Below are 20,242 nucleotides of genomic sequence, written 5' to 3' on the forward strand. Positions count from 1 at the left end.
AAAAAAAAATGCGAAAAATAAATTAACCTCACAAAACATACCTAAGATATGTTACAATGTTTTAATGCTGAAGAAAGATGAAGATGTGTTTTCATTATCCACTTTAGGTAACCTGGCAAAGATCTTATCTTCAGAGTAAAATATCTGCATATTCAATATTATAAGGTGCATTCAGGAAATGTGCAAATTATCTTAAAAGTTTATTTTCATATATTTTGGGTGACAAACAATACTGTTTTAGAGAGTTGAGAATGATTTCTAATCAAAGCCACTTCAATATTTATGCTAATTTGGGAGAAAATGACCATCTACAAAGAAAAGAAATGACCATAAAGAAAACTAACCACACAGATTTCCAATATACTAGAAAAATCTGTCAATTTATCTGCATGATCAGTTCATACAGAATAAAAACATTTTGTATAATAAATGTGGATATATAAGTTTTCATCATTAAATTTGTATTGAGACTCCTCAGTATTAGAAAACGCATAACATTGAACAATTATTTTATCACTGAAAGGGAAAAGAATGGCAGGTAACAAACACAAATAATGGAAAGTGTTGAGTTCTGGAGAAAGAAGTCCTACATTCTATATAACTATGGCCATAGCTATGGTAAAAGGCAAATTAGAAACAGTTATAAAAACCCTTTGTCAAAAAAAATATGAATATACATTTATTTTCATGCTGAAAAGAAATGTATTTGTGGTTTTTTGAATAGTTCACCCAGAGATAATTACAAAAGCACAATTCTGAAAGTCCAAGAAGTAGTAGGAAGGAGGAGGGTGGAAATGAGCTATGAAGAGACACAGGAAATTTTCTGAGTTAATAGATATACTCTATATCTTGATTCTGGTGGTATTTACATGGGCAAATACAATTTATAATTGCCCAAACCCTTTTAATTGTTTATATAATATCTTTATATTTATTATATGTAAACTATACTCTAATTTAAAAGGCAGGGGGCGCCTAGGTGGTTTAGTGGGTTAAGCATCAGACTGGATTTCAGCTCAGGTCATGATCCCTTGTGATTGAGCCCTACTAGGCTCTGCACTCAGCTAGGAGTCTGCTTGGATTCTCTTTCTTTCTCTCTTTCTGCCCTCCATCCCTCAACTCTCTCTCACTCAAATAAATCAATCTTAAAACAAAACAAAACAAACAAAAAACGTATAAACAAATGAATGCCTTATATAGAGGTTGTTCCCTTTCTCTCTCTGTCTCTCACTTTCTCTCTCTCTCTCTTTTTAAAGATTTTATTTATTTGAGAGAGAGAGCACAAGCTGGTGGAGGAGCAGAGAGAGATGGAGAGGGACAAGCGGACTCCCCATGGAATGGAGAGCCCTGTGCGGGGCTCTATCCCAAGATCATGACCTGAGCTGAAGTCAAACACTTAACCAATGGAGCCACCCAGGCACCCTGAGGCTGTTTCTCTTAAAAGACTGCCCTTCATACTCCCTGGAGAAAAAGGAAACAGCAAAAGAAGATAGGCTACATAGAAAAATGAAAGAAATGCAGGGGACTTATGTACTTGATTAAATTGATATTATTATTTTTAAGAACACAACCTGAAATTCTGATTAATAACCTGTTTAGAAAAAAAGAAAATACAGATATGGCAATAAAGAATATTAACATTTACATTCTTTCCTTTTTTCCCACTGTTCAATAAAAAATAATTGTATTAGCAAAACCCCTAACCCTGAGTTTTTATTTTGTGCTTGTCATAATCATTTTTCTCACATGCAACATCACATCTGAGGCAAGCGATGACTGGTATTTCTCAATTCATTTTTAATGAATCACTTCTGTGTATTTGGATTGTTTGGGTTTTATTCTATATTTTTCTTCAATTTTATAATTTCTAGGGCTTTGTATAAAACAAGTCAATAATTTTTTTTAAAAACAAATGTTAAAGACAAGCAAACAAACCTATTCTAAGTCAATAACGTTTTTCAAATATTTTTTCTACCTATTGGTTTAAGTAATAAAAATGATCTTTAAACATGTTCTTACACAGCTTTGTGAATAAAATTCAAGAGATTTTATGTATATCTATATTAAATTATAAAATTCTGAATAGCCACATTTATATAAAATATTTTAATATCTGCACTCAGAATACATTAGGGTTTTATAATTTGAATTGTATCCCCTAAAGATCTTGAAGTGCTAACCCCCAGGACCTCAAAATGTGACCTCCTTAGGAAATAGGGTCTTTACAAAGGTATTCAAATTAAAGTGAGCTCATTAGGGTGTGCCTTAATCCAGTATGACTGATGTTTTAGCCGAAAGGGGAAATGAACAGAGTCATACATACAGTAAGAATGCCATGAGAAGATGAAGGCAGAGACTGCAGTGAAACAACAGATGCTAAGAAACACTAAATATTGCCCTAGCAAACTAATACAAAGTGTATATATGGAACTTTCTGAAGATGGGAAACAACCAGGAACTTGATATATTCTGAAAAATAGCATGGTGCCAGATAAAACTCTTTTCTCCTACTTTTCATCCCAGCTTCAATGAAGTAAGTTAGTTCATTTATGCAAACACTAGTTTTTGAATATGATTTTACTTTATCACTATCTTCAAATAACATAATACCATGCCACATATAACATAAGAGCCTTATTACAAAATACAGTGATTTTTCTGTTCCCTTCCTTTGTACTTTTGTTATCAAAAAGCAATTTTACTTAATCAGTGAATTCTAAAGCCTATCCGTAAGGTTAGAGTTGGTCATAGGATGTATTCACCAGTCAAAGAAAGTATACTTACTCCCTGAGTTATTATTTTTTGTTGAAATTGGAAATATGTCAGGTTCCAACTTTTCCACTGAGATAACTATTTAGTCTTTCATAAATTCGTTGGAACTACAGTGATGACTGCTCTCCCTTGGGAACTGAGGAGTAGGCAGTGACAATATATGTATGGTTTTATTTTAAAGGCAAGACCAGTTCAAAATCATCTAAAACCATAAATTTGGAGTCACACAAACCTGGTTTGATATTTAGGTTTGCCACTTCCTAACACGAAGACTTTGCTAAGTTACTGAAAATATCCAAGTCTTGGTTCTCTCATATGTGAAATGGGCATATACAAAGCCTCACTGAGAGATTTTATTCTAGCATAATATGACACAAACTAGAATTGTCTGGTAAATATAGTCTCATCAATTGCTTGTGTGAATGTAATATTGAATCTGCCCAAAAAATAATTTGACAACATCTATCTAAATCTTGAAGACAGCACAATTTGATCCCGCATTTTTGATTCTAGGAATTTACTGTCCAAATATACAAACATATGCATGCAAAGAGTCACACATAATTAATTTCTCCAAATAATAGTTTATACTGGAAAAGATTAAAAATTGCCTACGTGGTCACAATGTTATGTCCATAAGATAAAGTATCATGTAACTATCCAAAAAGAAGGTGAAAGGATCTACATACCAACATATATTTTGTTCAAAATTCTGGTTTTTGTAAGGGAAAAATCTTCCATCTGCTAAAAGTAGATACTGTATTGCCATTGCCTGGATTAAAATTCTGTTATGTACCTACTTTAATATTAGTAATTATTTAAATTTTATATAGCAGTTTGGGCTCCTATACACAGAAAAAGATAAAATAAAAACAAAAGTTTTAAAAATAAAAAAATCCCAAATCTCTAATAATACAACACAATTTTGTATTTTCACTCAATATGTTAAAAACATATTGGCCAACATAGACTTTTACTTCTACTCATTAAATTTTAGACATTTTTTTCAGTTATAGCCATTAAAAAATTATAAATACATCCTTATAAGGAACATGACAAGGACTAATATATAGTGTTTCATAACTTAAGTCATCTAGGATGCATTTATATAAATTGTAAACTGAGAAGAATAAAAAAAAATCATATGGTCAACTGGGAACAAACCTTCATGTTGTCTGAAAGTCTACTTTGTAGTGTCCATAAGAAAAGCAGGCCAAAGCATCAACACGATGCCAATTACACAGACAGCAAAGGAGCCAGATGCTGTTGGCAAAACATGCTCCAGAGTGTGGCATCTGGGTCCAATAACTGCCATACAGAGCCCCATCTGTAGCTAAAGCTGTTGACTCTGCTTTGGGGGAAGAAAAATCAGAAATAAAGAAGGCAGTTAAATTCTAAACCATGCCAGGAATAGCAGAAGGCAGGTTGCAGTCAGCATTCAAATTACATCCCTAGCCCATTTTGCTTTTTAATGTCTTGAAACTGTGTAAACATTAAACTATGTTAACTCCAGTTGTTTAGAGATGAGCACTTATAGGTGAGTTCAGAAACTTAGAACACATAGATCATCTAAAGAGATTTGATATTCCAGCAAGTACTCATTTTCCTAACATTTTTGATCTCAAAAATATGAGCATATAGTCAATGAAATGCAATTTTCATTTGATCTATTAAAATGTATGCTATGTTAAACACTCATTATGGAATGCAACGTGAATTTCTTCAAAAGCAATTTAAGAATCTTCATTGAAATTTCTTATAAGTTTACTTTGGACCGACTCTTCACAAAATGAAGTAAGATATTCGTTGTATCTTTTACTAAGAGTCCTGAAATTTTTGTTCAGTGAAAATTTGTGAGAAACTTTCAAGAGCTCCAAACTGTAAACTTTCTTAGCTACAAAGAATAATGCAACGTCTTTAGTGGTCTTCATTTACTGTACATATAAATATAAAAAGTGAAATGAATTGATATCAATATGTTCATGAGATTCATCATTTATAAAATGAAGCTCTAGTCTAATTCATACATATATTTTTGAAAAAAGGGTAAATGTTGAGAATAATAAAAACGTGATATTTAGAGTTTACATCAAGAAATGAGCTGAATACTTTGTGTACAGAATAATAATAGTTATACCACAGAGTTCTGTAAGGTATAACTATTTTTATTCATACTTTCTAGATTAAAGAAAACAAACAACCCTGAAAGCTTAAGGATATAAATAAAATTCCTTAATCCAATTCACACTAATCTTTAAGGATAGAACCAAACTTGATATCCTATATAGAGATGCTCCGACTCTAGAACCTATACTTTCTCAGTCTCTGCCTCTGTCCTCTCTCTGTCCCATATAAATAATATAAAATATAATTTGGTATAATCACTTTAGTAATGGTAGAGGAAAGACTTCTGAAAATCTACTCTTCCTTAAAAGAAACAAGGACACTGACAACATAGTCCAATCAACTTTCTCAGAACTCTGTAAATAAAATAAAGGCTTGCAAAAATCTGAGGAGTGTTCATTGAAGAAAAATGGTTGACTCTCGTAAGCATAGTCACTGTTGTAGTGGTTACTTGCAGTATTCTTATTACCCTTTCCCCAGCTCTGCAATAGGCTTGAAAACCAATAGCACTGCAATTATGGCATCTGTGAAATCAGCAGCCAAACATCCACTGAGGGGCAGGACAGGTTTGGAGCTCATCCAAAAGACCTTCCGAGGAATGTCATTATTTTATGGGTCTAGTAACTGTATGAAAAGTTCCATTTTCAGGAATACATATTATTTGACCTGACACAAAGCTTATTCTTTTCAAAAAGCCCTATATAAAGGGCATTAATAACACTCAATGGTCATTGCCTAAAATTGTAGTTGTTGAGATGATGATTCTAGTTAAGACTAAGAAGCAGCTGACCAATATACTTAAAAGTAAAAAGTGGGGAATGAGATGTCCATCGAGGTCTTTGAAAATCTCGACCTATTTTTGGGAAATTAGAAGATAACACAACATGAAAGTCTGCACAGATCTAAGAAAGACATGAAAAGACCTTAATCTCTTATCTTTGACCTTGAGCCTCTATGCAAGCAGATACTGGAGAATGAGACAGAGCTGTAAAATGCCTGGCTGAGTGATAAAACAGAGTCCCTCAGTAAGGCTAGGAGACTTACTAGTTTGAGGAAATTACAGAAAATCTCTGTTAAACCTTCTGTTGACCACTAGATTAGCCAAGCTGAGACTTGAATAGCCACAAGTGATAAAGAAAATGATTTATAGGGATCCCTGGGTGGCGCAGCGGTTTGGCGCCTGTCTTTGGCCCAGGGCGCGATCCTGGAGACCCGGGATCGAGTCCCACGTCAGGCTCCCGGTGCATGGGGCCTGCTTCTCCCTCTGCCTGTGTCTCTGCCTCTCTCTCTCTCTCTGTGACTATCATAAGTAAATAAAAAAAAAAGAAAAGAAAATGATTTATAGAACTATTTCAGAAAAATGACTAAACAAGCAATAGCAGAAACAACAAACAATAAAAAATGCAGTAACAACTGTAAAGAAGTAGGATCTGATTTTGAAATTTGCCATATTATACTGTTTAAAAGTCAAGTGTTCTTAAGCAATTATGAGTAATACAGAGACAGAAACGTATGAAACATATATAGAAATGAAGCAATCAGTAGAAACTATCCCTGAGGAAGCTAAAAAAATAAAAAAAGTAAAATAAATTGGACTTACTTGACACAGATATTAAATCAGCTAAAATAAATGTATTCAAAGAAAAATAGAAGCCATATCTAAATAATTAAATAAAGTGGGGCACTCAGATGGCTTACTCAGTTAAGCTTCCAACTCTTGATTTCTGCTCAGGTCATGATCTCATGGTGCTGAGATAGACCCTCTCTTCACGCTCCACACTGGGTGTGGAGCCTGCTTAAGATTCTCACACACCCTCATCCTATGCCCCCTCCTCCCACCTGCATGCATGCACATGCACACTCTCTCACAATAATTAATTAGTTAATCAATTAACTAAATGTGAGATTAATGTTTTGCCAATTTGATAATATAAAGAGATATGAATTATAAATAAGACCACAATAGAAATTCTGGAGTTAAGAGTACAAAAAATAAAAATTAAAAGTTACTAGAGGGCATACCACTAGATTTAAGTTGGTAGAAGTAAGCAGTGCATTTGGAGATAAATCAACTAGAATTTCTTTTGAAGGTCAATTTAATTTTATTTTCTCACAATAATAGACAAGTGTCTCCACACCATTTATTGCCATCAATGCCCTATGGATTTACCTCCTTTCTTGTCTACTAACTTTACGTATGCTGATGTCTCCATTTCTGGACTTTGATTATATTCTATTGCTCTATCTGCTCCATTTATGTCTCTATCTGCTCTATTTATGTCTAACCACTCTGTTTTATATACAACACATTGTTATATACATAACACTAGGAGAGAATCACTTTCTCATCCCCATCCTCCTTTCTTGTCTTTACTGTTCTTGTACTTTCTCTTCAAGATGAATTTTATTTACTTTTATTTTTTTAGCATAAATAGACATACTATTTTTATTACAAGAATAGAAATTCTACCACCACTAATAATATTGAACACATTTTTTTTTAAATTTATTTATGATAGTCACAGAGAGAGAGAGAGAGAGAGAGAGAGAGAGGCAGAGACATAGGCAGAGGGAGAAGCAGGCTCCATGCACCGGGAGCCCGACGTGGGATTCGATCCCGGGTCTCCAGGATCGCGCCCTGGGCCAAAGGCAGGCACTAAACCGCTGCGCCACCCAGGGATCCCAATTTTTTCTTCTTTAAAATTTAAATTTAAATTCCATTTTCCAACATATAGTAGGACACCCAATGCTCATCCCATAAATCAATTAAGATTATTGATCCTGAAGATCAGAAAGAAAAAGAACAGAGTCTCAGAGACATGTGGGACACCAGAAGAACATTAATATACACATGTGAGAGTTCTAGAATCGGAAGAGAGAGAGAAAAATAAATAAATATTTGAAGATGTAAAGGCCAAACTTTCTAAATTTAATGAAAATTATTAATATAGATAGTAGATTAAAATATTAATCTATACTCCATGAAGCTCAATGATCTTCAGGTAAAATAAATTCAGACATAGAAGGCTAATCACATGACAGTCAAACTGTCAAATGACAAAGAATTTTGGTAGCATTAAAAGAAAATGATTCATTATATACAAGGGATCCTCAGTACAATTAAGATTTGACTTATAGGAAACCATGAGTCCAGAGGTACTTTAAGTCCTGAAAGTAAAAGACTGTAAGCTATCTCTTAAAGCTATCCCTTACATGAAAGGAGAAATTAAAACATTCCCAGTAAAAACAGAACTGAGAGAATTCATCATCAGCAGACCTGCCCTATAGGAAATAGTAAAGAAAATCTTTTACTTTAAGATGAAAAGATACTATACAGTAATCTGAATTCACACACAGAAATAAAGAGCACTGTAATGGTAACTATATAGGTAAAAACAAAAGACAGTATAAAAGTATTTTTGCTTTCTACTCTCTTCATTTCCTATCTGATTTAAAAGAGTGCATAAAACAATACTATAAAATTGTGTTGATAAGCTTATATTTAATAATAGCCTAAAGGAGGTGGAAGAGATTGAAGCAATGGTGGAGCAAAGTTTTTGTGTATTACTGAAATTAAGTTAGTATTAATACTATGTAGGTTGTTTTAAGTTAAGAAGTTAATTACAATCTATAGGATAACCACTAAGAAACTAAGTAAAAAGGTATAGTAAAAATAAAAAGGAAATTAAATTGTAATACCAGAAAAAACCTAACACAAGAGAAGGCAATAATGGAATAACAGAGGAACAAAAAAGATAAAACATATTTAAAATAAAAGGAAATCACATATATAAACTGAATTCATAGGCAGCCCGTGTGGCTCAGTGGTTTAGCACTGCCTTCAGCCAAGGGCGTGATCCTGGAGACCTGGAATTGAGTCCCACATCAGGGTCCCTGCATGAAGCCTGCTTCTGCCTGTGTCTGTGCCTCTCTCTCTCTCTGTCTCTCATGAATAAATAAATACAATCTTAAAAAAAATAAAAAATAAATAAACTGAATTCATTAGTAAAGTCAAATTTAAATTAAGTAGATATTTTAATAAAGATAATAGATAGAATGGATTTTTAAAAGCAGTCAAATCAGTCTATAAGTTTTATATTCAAAGTCACAAATAGGTTAAAAATAAAAATATATACTATGCCATTCATAATAAAAAAAAAATCTAAGAAAAATCCAAGATGGCTATACTAATATCAGGCAAAGTAAATGTGCAGAAAAAAAAAATTAGGATAAAGAAGGACATTTTATAAATATTTAAGTCCATCAGTAAGATCTAACAATCAGATCTTAGATCCTTAAGATCTAACTTAAGTAAATGAAATAAAATGTGGCAGATTGAAAGGATTAATAAATAATTCAACAATAACAATTGCAGACTTTATAATGGATAGAACAAGTTGGCAGAAGATGCAAGATGTAGAAGACTTGATCAACATATAAATCAACTAGACTTAAAAAATCCTTAGAGAACATTTTACATAACAACTGTAGATACACATTCTTGTCAAATACATATAGAACTATGTTAGGTTATAATATATGCCTCAGTAAATTTTAGTTTATTTAAAGACTTATTTATTTGAGAGAGAGATGGAGACAAAGCATGAGCTGCGGGGAAGAGAGACAGAGGGAGAAGGAGAAGCAGGCTCTCTGCTAAAGGAGCCTGATGAGGGGCTCAATTCGAGGACCCTGGGATCATGACCTGAGCTGAAGTCAAAGGCTTTAACCAAGTGAGTAGCCCAGGTGCCCCTATGCCTCAGTAAATTTTAAAATATTTAACTCACACAAAATAAGTTTTCTTGCTACAATAAAAGCAGAAATCATAAGAAATATAGGGAATTCACAAGTAAGTAAAAATTAAATGACACACTCCCAAATAACCAATGAGTCAAGAATAAAACACATGGGAACTAGGAAATATTTTGAGATAAATGAAAATGAATATACAAACCATAAAAAAAATGAGATGTAGCTAAAGCAGTGCTTGAAGTGAAATTTACAACTATAAACACCTGTATTAAAAAAGAACAGAGATCTCAAATCAATCATGTCACCCTTCACCTAAAGAAACTAGAAAAAGAAAACTAAACCCAGAGCAAGCAGAAGGGAGAAGATAATTAGATTAATGAAATAGAGAATAAAAAAGACAGAAAAACAATGAAAGTCAAAATTGGTTCATTCAAAGGACAGACCAGTACTGAACTTGATTGGCCAAAGGCATTATAACCATATATGTAATATTATTTGGCAATAAAAAGGGATGAACTACTGATACTTGGCACAGCATAAGCCTTGAAAACATAACAAGTGTGGTAAGTTGCTCCAAAAAAATCGCATATTGCATGATTCCATTTATGTGAAATGTGCAGAACAGGTAAATCCACAGAGACAAAACACAAATTAGTGGTTTTCAAGGCCTAAGGTAGGAGAGCAGGGCCGGGGAGGGCGGGGTGGGGGGGAACCACTCATGAGTGTGGATATGAAAATGTTCTAAAACGGGGCGCCTGGGTGTCTCAGTGGTTGAACATCTTCCTTTTTGGCTCAGGGCGTGATCTCAGAATTCCAGGATCGAGTCCCGCGTCGGGCTTCTTGTATGGAGCCCGCTTCTTCCTCTGCCTGTGTCTCTGCCTCTCTCTGTGTGTGTTCTCTCATGAATAAATAAATAAAATCTTTAGGAAAAAAAGTTCTAGAGGGATCCCTGGGTGGCTTAGCGGTTAAAGCGTCTGCTTTGGGCTCAGCGCATGATTCTGGAGTCCTGGGATCCAGTCCCACATCCGGCTTCCTGCATGGAGCCTGCTTCTCCCTCTGCCTGTGTCTCTGCCTCTCTCTCTCTCTCTCTGGGTCTCTCATGAATAATTAAAAAAATAAAATCTTTAAAAAAAAATAATAAAATTTTTATTTTTTTTTATTATTATTTTTTTTATTTTTATTTTTTTTTAATAATAAAATTTTTAAAAGTTCTAAAATGAGGTAGTGTAATAGTTTTTCTCTTTGAATATATTAAAAACTCCTGAATTGTACTCTTTCAAAGAGTGACTTATAAAGTATGCAAATTATGTTTCAAAAAATCTATGAAAAATAATTTCCTTGATAAGGAAATTCCTAAATTGTGAGCCATCATATTTGTATATAACACATGTAATATACAAATTATGTTCACTTCACTGACAGCGTTTAGTGAACCTTCTCTTTTTGCAACCTGCTAAAGCCAATATTAATATAATATTAATATTAACGCATAATCTTTAAAATCACAAAGAAGAAACACAATTAGAAAGACATACTCCATCTGGACTTCTAAAAAAGTAAAACAGTATCTGGAAGTAAAATCAGTAATCAAAAATCTGAGGAATGATAAAATGACTGAGAGTTTGTGTTAAGTGGCAGTTTTCTGATACATTTATAAATTTCAATCATTAAGAGTTCACAATTAGTGGTGTCAGAGTTATTTAAAGACTGATTATGTCTCATGAATATTAAAAAAAGTATTTTTAAATAAACCTTATAAATTTTGTTGCTTATTTTGTTTTATATCTTTAAGATATCTACATCAAATAGCAATTATCTAAATAAAAGTATTGTGTTGGATAATAAATTAATATTGGAGTCTTCTCGTTCTATTTGATACACATTATGAAAATAATATAGTTTGGACAAATAAATGGGAAACATAAGTGATATATTTCACATAAACACAAACATCATATATTTTTCTCTACACATGTATATGATACAGTATTTTGAGAAAGAGAAAGCAAAACTACCAGCAAGGATATCCAGGAGCTGGCCAGGCACTACAAACTAGGTTTACAGCTAGATCTTGGTGTTCTCCTGCTGAACATTTAAACAGATAATTTAACAGAACATCAAAATGAGACAAAACTACTCCATGACCCTGATTTATCATTACAAAGATAAGCCTACTCTGTAATCATATCTAAACACAGACAAAAACTTGAATATTATCTACACCACAACAATAGCCAAACATTCTCCTACCATGGTTGATATAAATGGTTGCTGTCTCTTTAGAGACTTTGGTTTTCACCTCTGTCCAATCTTCCTTTCTTCTAGGTAAGATTTATTATGAATGTAGATAATCCTTCCCACTTCCTGAAGGTCTCCTTATCCAGGCCAAAGGCCTACTTTCTGAAACCCTCTCCAAAATTATATGTCATAAGCTTGAACCTCTAAGTCCTTTCCAAAATCCTTTTACTGAAACGTCACATGGATTTACATACTGTGTGTTGTCCCTCATGGCAATGTTATTAACCCAACTTTTTCAACCACGCATATGTTTCTGCTGGGGTTTGTCTAGAGGTGACTGACAGTCTGAGTATACACAAACACAAATGCATAAACAAATTATCTTAGGAATTATAGAAAAAGCTGAACCCTAAAAAGCATTTATCAGAATCTTTCATATACATTGTATATTACATGTTGTAGGTTATAATTAATAGTCATTTAAGAAAAATAAATATAGACAACTATGAGAAGTTTTTCTTTCCTAGCTCAACAAAAGTTGATTGTTTCTCTTAAGATATACATAGATGGGAAGGCATATTAATTTGTGATGACGTCAATTTCAATAATTGATAGTGTCACAAAAAATAGCTCTGGATTTTTGGATTTTTATATATTTTAAACTAATGTCAACTACTGGTACTGTGAGCTTTTCTATATAAAAAAATGTTCATTTTTTTTCTTTTACTGTCATTGAAATATAAATTAAACTATGGCCAGATATTTCAGAATTGTCTTTAAATGAAATAAACTGCCTGGTGTTGATCAGTCTGGATTTTGTATCCCATTTCAGTCACCAAAAATGAGAATATTTTTGACAAAATATTTGTCAAAACCATGCTTGAGATATCCAGAATCATCAATTGTAATCATACGATGAAATAGTGTATGAGTTATTTTAGAGGATGCTCTGAAATCATCTTGATTTATCCCTGAAAAAATAATCATTTAAGTATTTTTGTATTCAATTAATCTGCTTCTGTGACAAGAAGAAAATCATTCTAATTACAGTATACCTGGTTGTGCATCTACTTGAGAGACCTGAAGTATACCAAACAAGTTAAAAATGAAAGCTATTTTACCAATATATATTTGGTTATTAAACTTTTGGAATAATAGCAGTAGCTATTCAGAATTTCTATTAAGAGCTTCTTCAGATTTCTCATCTAAAAAACTAATACAGGGACGCCTGGGTGACTCAGTGGTTGAACATCTGCCTTTGTCTCAGGCTGTGGTCCTGGGGTCCCAGAATCGAGTCCCACCTTGGGCTCCTTGCAGGGAGCCTGCTTCTCCCTCTGCTTGTGTCTCTGCCTCTCTCTGTGTGTCTCTCATGAATAAATAAATAAAATCTTAAAAAAAAAAGATAAAACAAAAAACTAATACGACTGGATTATGGAAAGTATGGACTAATTAATGTAAAAATGTATCAATATTCTGGTGAAAGTAATCCAAATTTGTGATAATCTCTAGGTAATAAAGTGAAAGTTTTAATTCAACAGACCCACAGAGGAGTCATATACTCCTTTGCAGTTGTACTCTCTTTGCATGGAATGATCCAAAACACTGATATGATAAAAGTACATTTTGAAGAAGTAAATGCATTTGTAACATGTGCTGTATCTGGGCATTGCATTTCCAAGTTTAATCTTGTTTATTACTTTTTTAAAAAAAATATTTTATTTAACTGAGAGAGAGAGAGATAGCACAAACAGGGGGAGTGGCAGGCAGAGGGAGAGGGAGAAGCAGGTATCCCACTGAGCAGGATCCTGACGGGAGCCAAAGGCAGATGCTCAACTGACTGAGCCACCCAGGAGCCCCATGTTTATTACTTTTTGACACAAATTTCAAATAAATGTTGACACTATCTTGTCAAGAAATAGTTCTTCATCTAGAGATCATTATTTTACTCAATGAGTGAAAAGTGAAAATAATGTCTGGAATTATCCCAAGGACACTGAACAGTTCAAGTAATTTCATGAAGAAAATGATAAATACTTACTGATAGCTGTTGTAAAGGTCAGTACAGGTAGAATTGTTCTTACAAGGATTCATTTTGCAGTCATTGGATTCTTGTTCACAAAAACTTCCTTCCCAACCAGTTAAGCACACACACTGGTAGCTCTAAGGGAATAGGAAAATTATACAGCCTTTGGGGTATTTCTTGCTATTAAATATAGTTATTATTCCTCGCTATGTTGCTCTCTGTCATTTTTTGTCTATTTTAACTTTTATAGCATATCAATATTTCTCCCAAATTACTTTTACCACAATTTAAAAACAATGTGAACAGTATTCTTTAGTATCTAATTCAGTAACACTAAATATGCATAATGCTCACAATACAATACTGGTTTTGTTAAACATCTTAATATAAAAATCATATCAGTAATATGATGGTTAGTGATTGTATAAAACTAACTAAATACATCACTCAGCTCACAAGTTAAAAAAATATGTAACTACAACAAATAAACCTTCTGACAGTTTTGTTGCATTATTTACAAATAATCTATGTCAATACAGTATTGCTGGTCAACTAAAGTTGCAAAATTTTGTATACCATTTTTCTAACAGATAAAATAGGCCTATAACAAATATTCAAAATATTAAAAGTAAAATCACTTTTCCAGGATTGGGAACAAACAAAAGAAAACATCTCAAAGCACTGTAGAACAATAATTTATATATTAAAAATACTTTCTTTTTTAAAAGATTTTATTTATCTTTATTTATTTGACAGAGTACGGGAAACGGCAGGCAGAGGGAGAGGGAAAAGCAGGCTACGCCCTATTCATGGAGCCCTATGTGGGCTTGATCCCTGGGATAATGACCTGAGCCTAAAGCAGAAGCTTAACCGACTGAGCCAGCCAGGCACTTCTAAAAATACTTTCAAAGAATAAGGCTCTTGTAAAAAAACAATTGGGACTCTTAACATTTAGAGATTCTAGATCTAGAAGAATAAAAAGCACTAAAATCAGTGTTAGCTGTTCTCTTCATCTTCACTGTACTATATAATAGCAACTAGCCACACGTGGTTATAGAGCATTGATATGTGGCTGGTATCAACTGAAATGTGATTGAATTTTGAAGATTTAGTACAAAAAAAAAAAGAATGTAAATCATTTTACTAATAATTTATTACTTACATGTTATAATGGTAATAAATTTGAATATGAAGAGTTAAATAGAACATATTAAAATTGATTTCACCTGTTCCTTTAACTTTTTTTTAACGTGGCTACTAGGAAATTTAAAACACACACACACAGGTCTCATTGCTTTTCCATTAGACAGAGCTGTGCTAGATGAAGGCAACCCAGTGTCTCCATTTGCAAATAGAGTTAAGAAGTCTACATAGTTATATGGACATATATGTGGAGCAGGAGCTCCCTGAGATTAAAGAACTTGTTCTACTTTAATACATTCCAGGTTCTTGAAGATGTCTGGCACCTAATAGATACTTAATACATGTTGGTTGAACACATGAAAAAGAATAAATATGATAGGAAAGGTAATGTAAAATCTGAAGCAACTAAAACAGATTTCAAAAGGATTCTATATGTTTGCCAGGCGGATAGCAAATTTCTTTGTACATTACAGTCCAACAACATATTAATCAGAGAAACAAATAAATTCATGCTCTATGTACTTGCATTAGGTTATAATAATTCAAATATATGAGAAGTGCCACTGGTTTAATAGGGCCAATTGGTTTGCCATGGCTTGTGAGCAGCTGAAAAGCAGAGGATGAGAGCCACCACATTGTCAACACCGGGCTTTATTCTTGACATATGTGTTAATTCTCCAGAGTACTCATTAATACTACTCATGATTTGCTGGATTTTAGCAGTAATTTTCTCACGCATTGTGGTCTCTACATTGTTAATGTTCTCAGTGAGTTTGGTTGTATTTGGAAAGTTTTCACTGATTGTATTTAGCTCATTATTTTTCCTTCCCTTTTTTGTAAGCATTGAAAAAGGACTTACATGAAAATTGATGTAAAAATAATATTTATCTTATTTTATATTTTACTTATTTATTCATGAGAGACACAGAGGGAGAGGCAGAGACATAGGCAGAGGGAGAAGCAGGGCCCTGCAGGGAGCCTGATGCGGGACTGAATCCCAGACCCTGGGATCACCACCTGAGCCAAAGACAGATGTTCAACAACTGAGCCACCCAAGCATCCCAATTATATTTATTTTAAATGAAAGCAATTCTACAGTAAGCAAAGGAAGTGTCTTCTGTGGGTAAATGGAGAAACTACCCAACTCAGTGATGGAAATTAAGGTGGAGAGGGATGGATAACATATGCATAAATCTGTCGGACAAATGAGGTGCTCTGTTCACTTTCTAAGAGGTACGAATCATTTTTGTAAAGACAAATACACAAGTTTACTGCTGGTTTTTATTTTGACATCTCAGTAATAATTTGAAACTAATTTAGCAAGTGATTCAAAAAGCCAATCATATATCTTTCCCATTAAAGCCATGCATTCCTTAAAAGCTAATAATTATTGGTGTTCTTGATGATTTAATAATAGGTAGAAAATTATCATCAATTTAATGGTATAATTATCATTAAAGTGTCAGGTACCACGGCAGTGATCTCTAGATATGAAATCTGTATGAAAAGGAAATGTTAAAAAAATCAGGGAAATAGATTTTTAAAATATTAAACATTAACAATATAAATTTTGAAGAAAGCAGAAATGAATATGTACTAGAGACAACCCAGAGTTCAAGTATTTCTATTAATCCATTGGTTACTTAATTCAGAAGCATTTTCCTGAATTGAGACACTTTGCACAAAGCGCTTTCCCATTCAATATTGAAAAGTTAATTAATTCCAGTAATTTTAAATAATAAAGATAGAATACTATTTTTAAACCATATTACCAAAAACCATATTGTCCAAAAATAATGAAAGAGAGTAACCAGAGATTTTGGAAGCTCTCCAGACCTATGCTGAATAAGTATAAAGAAAATTCATCTAGGTAGGAAGATGAAGAGTAAATTTTAAAAGCATCCGAGAAATAATTACACATTACCTTCAAAGGGCCAAGGCTGATACCTTACTTCCCAGTAGTAGAAGCAAGAACCCAGTAACAAATATCCTAACAGAGTGAAAGAAAATAACTATCAACCTAAAAGTCTATGCCCAGTAAAATATATCCTTTTTAGGAATGGAGAATAAACACATTTAAAAAAAACCAACATCTGAGAATGTATTGCAGTGTTTAAGGTTGTGGATACTTGGTGATAGCCAGCCAGGATTTGAATGGGGCTCCATGAATTATTAGCTATGTAATTATAATAATGTATATTGAATCTTAAGGAACATCAGAAATAATGGTACCTGATTGATAAGGGTGTGAGGATTAAATGAGTACTTAGTATAGAACTTCATTTGATATCTGATTTACAGGAAGATACGAGTAAACTTCAAATAAAATGTTCTTTGGAGGAGGGAGGGGCAGAGAGAGCGGGCAAAAGAGAATCTTAAGCAGGCTCCACGCCCAGTGCAGAACCAACTTGGGGTTCAGTCTCATGATCCTGATATCATGACCTGAGCCAAAATCAAGAGTTGGACACTTAACAGACTGAGCCTATCAGTCACCCCTAAAATGTTCTTTTATCCAGTGAATTATTCAGGTAGTCAGAACTATTCCTCAGTCTCTGATTCCTGCTTCTTTGACATTTTCCCATGTGAAATACTGTTGCTCACGTCCCTCAAACCCAGCTTCCAAAGTTTATTGTCTTCTCAAGGTTAAAACAAAGGTCACATTCTACCTGAACCTTGATCATTTCCTACAGTATACTTTCCTCTCATAATTACTATTTATCTTTCTTGATACTTTTAAAGTACATTAGTTACTCATATGCATATTCTATTTTCCACTTAGTACTTATGTGTTTAAAAATATTTTATTGTGTTTTTTTCTACTGTAAAATATAAATGAAAAATATAAATTCTAAGAAGGCAGGGACTTAATGTTTTTTGTTCATTTATCATCAGTATTTGGAATACTGTCTTATATTTGACTAAAAGAATGGATGTTAAAACATAAGATATATGTGATACTAATTGGTAATAATATAGCCATAGTGAATATTTTGTTTAGGAACTTTTTAGATATTAAATCATCTCATTTTGCCAACAAGAAAGATTATATTTTAATATATTTAAATAACCCTTCAAATAAACATTCAACTAAAAACAAGTTCTATAAGGATTGGAAATCCCAATAAAAGAAAAATTGGGTTAGTTCCATTATGTAAAATGTTTACATACTGAGATCATTATACTTGATTCAATCTTAGTGACAAAATTTCTTACAAAAATATTTCTTATGTAAAACTTACTTTTAGAGTCCTAAAAATTTAGATACACACCAAAAGAATAAAAATAACAAAATTTTCAAATTGTGGTCTCTTTTCAGACTCATTACTCATATCTAGGCAGAATAACAAAGATTTTTTTCTTTAATGAAATTTTTAAGAAATGAAGTAAAACTCATAATAAAGTCAATCTTTGTAGGAATAACAAGCTCTGCCTATTGACTTATAGTCTGTTTCCTTCTAATGTTATTTTTTTAATTCATTTTAATCTATAAAGATTTACAAAATTGGCTATAGGCAAAAAGATTGCCAAATACTGCATATAATGATGCTCAGGATTAGATAAATGCAGTAATATTTATTCTTAAAAACAAACAAAACTATATTTCTATGATTTCTTCAACTACAGAAATGATTTATCTTAGCGATTTAAATCTAAGGTGAAATAATATGTATTATTCTGACAGAAAGTTAATGGAATATTTAAAAACGATTTCTGTAAAAAGTTATAAATGCTGAATTTGATTGAACATATTTTGAAACAAGGCAATGAAAATACATGTTAAATTGAGTGGTACTTTCAAGGCAGAACTGTTTTAGAAAAACAGTTTCTTTAACTTGGGGAAATGTAATATATGAAGAGAATGAAAAGCCATGTTAGATGTGAAGGTTGATAGGGCATAAATCAAACTATATTGACCTTTTAAAAACACTTTCTAAAGGAAATATAAAACTGTAAGAAACTTAGTCATGTTTTCATGCAATGATTTTTTTTTTTGTTAATAATAAGAAAAGCAGATTAGTATTCTAGTACTTTATCTAAATGAGGAAATGGCTTTAAGTATAAATTTCCTCTTTCATTACAATTAATTCTTTCATTATAATTAATTCACTATAATTTAGTTCTCTTCTTAAATGTCTTTCCTTCGTAAACTATTTGCCTTCCTTTCCAAAGGGTTTCCTTACCTTTAACACTTTCTTTCTTTCCTTCCCTTTCCTTCCTTCCTTTCTTTCTCTTTTCCTTTCTTTTATCTTTTCTTTTTTCCCTCTTTTCTCCCTTCCTTCCATCCCTTCTTTCTTTCTGCCTTCCTTCCTTCCTCTCTCCCCTTCTCTCTCTACTTTCTACTCTTCCTGCCTTCCTTCTTTCCTTTTTTCCCTTTTCAAGAAGAAATATTAAGCTAGACTAAAAGGGCTTAGGCTACCAGAATTAGAATTTTATTCTTTACTAATAATATAGCTACCATGGGAAAATAACTCATCTGTCATCAGACATATTTCTAATATCTTGAATACTGCTTTCCTTATTGACTTGACAACTGGAGATATAGTCGATTACCCAAAACTTTATCCCCAGGACATATATAATATTTTAGAATACAAAAAAATGTATTCTGAAAAACTATCACAAATAAATGATGCCAATATATGAGTGCAGTTCTGGTATAGATAGTGTAAATATTTGGGACAATTACTTTTTGGTCTGAAAGTCAAATGACAATGATAATGCAAGCACACCATAAACTAAGCATCACTTTTTTCCCCTCTTCAGGCTTTTTCTAAAATATTTCACAGAAAGGGGGCATGTGGGTGGCTCAGTTGGTTACATATCAACTCTTGGTTTTGGCTTAGGTCATGATTTCAAGGTCCTGAGATCCAGCCCCAAATCTGCCCAGTGCTGGGTAGGGAGTCTACTTGGGAATCTCTCCCTGTCCTTTCTCTCTCCCCCTCTACTCTTCCCCCTGCTTGCTCTCTCTGTCAAATAAATGAATAAATAAATGATAAATAAATAAATAAATAAATAAATAAATAAATAAATAAAATCTTTACAAATATAAAATATTTCATAGAAAGATAATATGTAGTTCCTTTTATTGTAATCAAATTTCCTGGCACATTAGAAAAGCCACAAAATTGTACATTTTTTATTACTCAAAGCTGTTTTAAAAAGTAGATGATTTGTTCAAGTGGTTTTAACAAT

At 32.7% G+C, this 20,242-nt stretch overlaps 1 protein-coding gene across 1 annotated transcript in view; it reads right to left on the bottom strand.

The window, feature by feature from the left end:
- Nucleotides 1–20,242, bottom strand: part of LOC112914100 (eyes shut homolog) — a 1,106,577-nt gene that overhangs the window by 1,050,407 nt on the left and 35,928 nt on the right. Inside the window, 1 exon segment of the mRNA XM_072749029.1 lies at nucleotides 13,922–14,043. Coding sequence (XP_072605130.1) covers nucleotides 13,922–14,043 — 122 coding nt within the window.

This window comes from Vulpes vulpes, chromosome 1 (assembly GCF_048418805.1).
Source record: "Vulpes vulpes isolate BD-2025 chromosome 1, VulVul3, whole genome shotgun sequence".
Lineage (NCBI taxonomy): Eukaryota > Metazoa > Chordata > Mammalia > Carnivora > Canidae > Vulpes > Vulpes vulpes.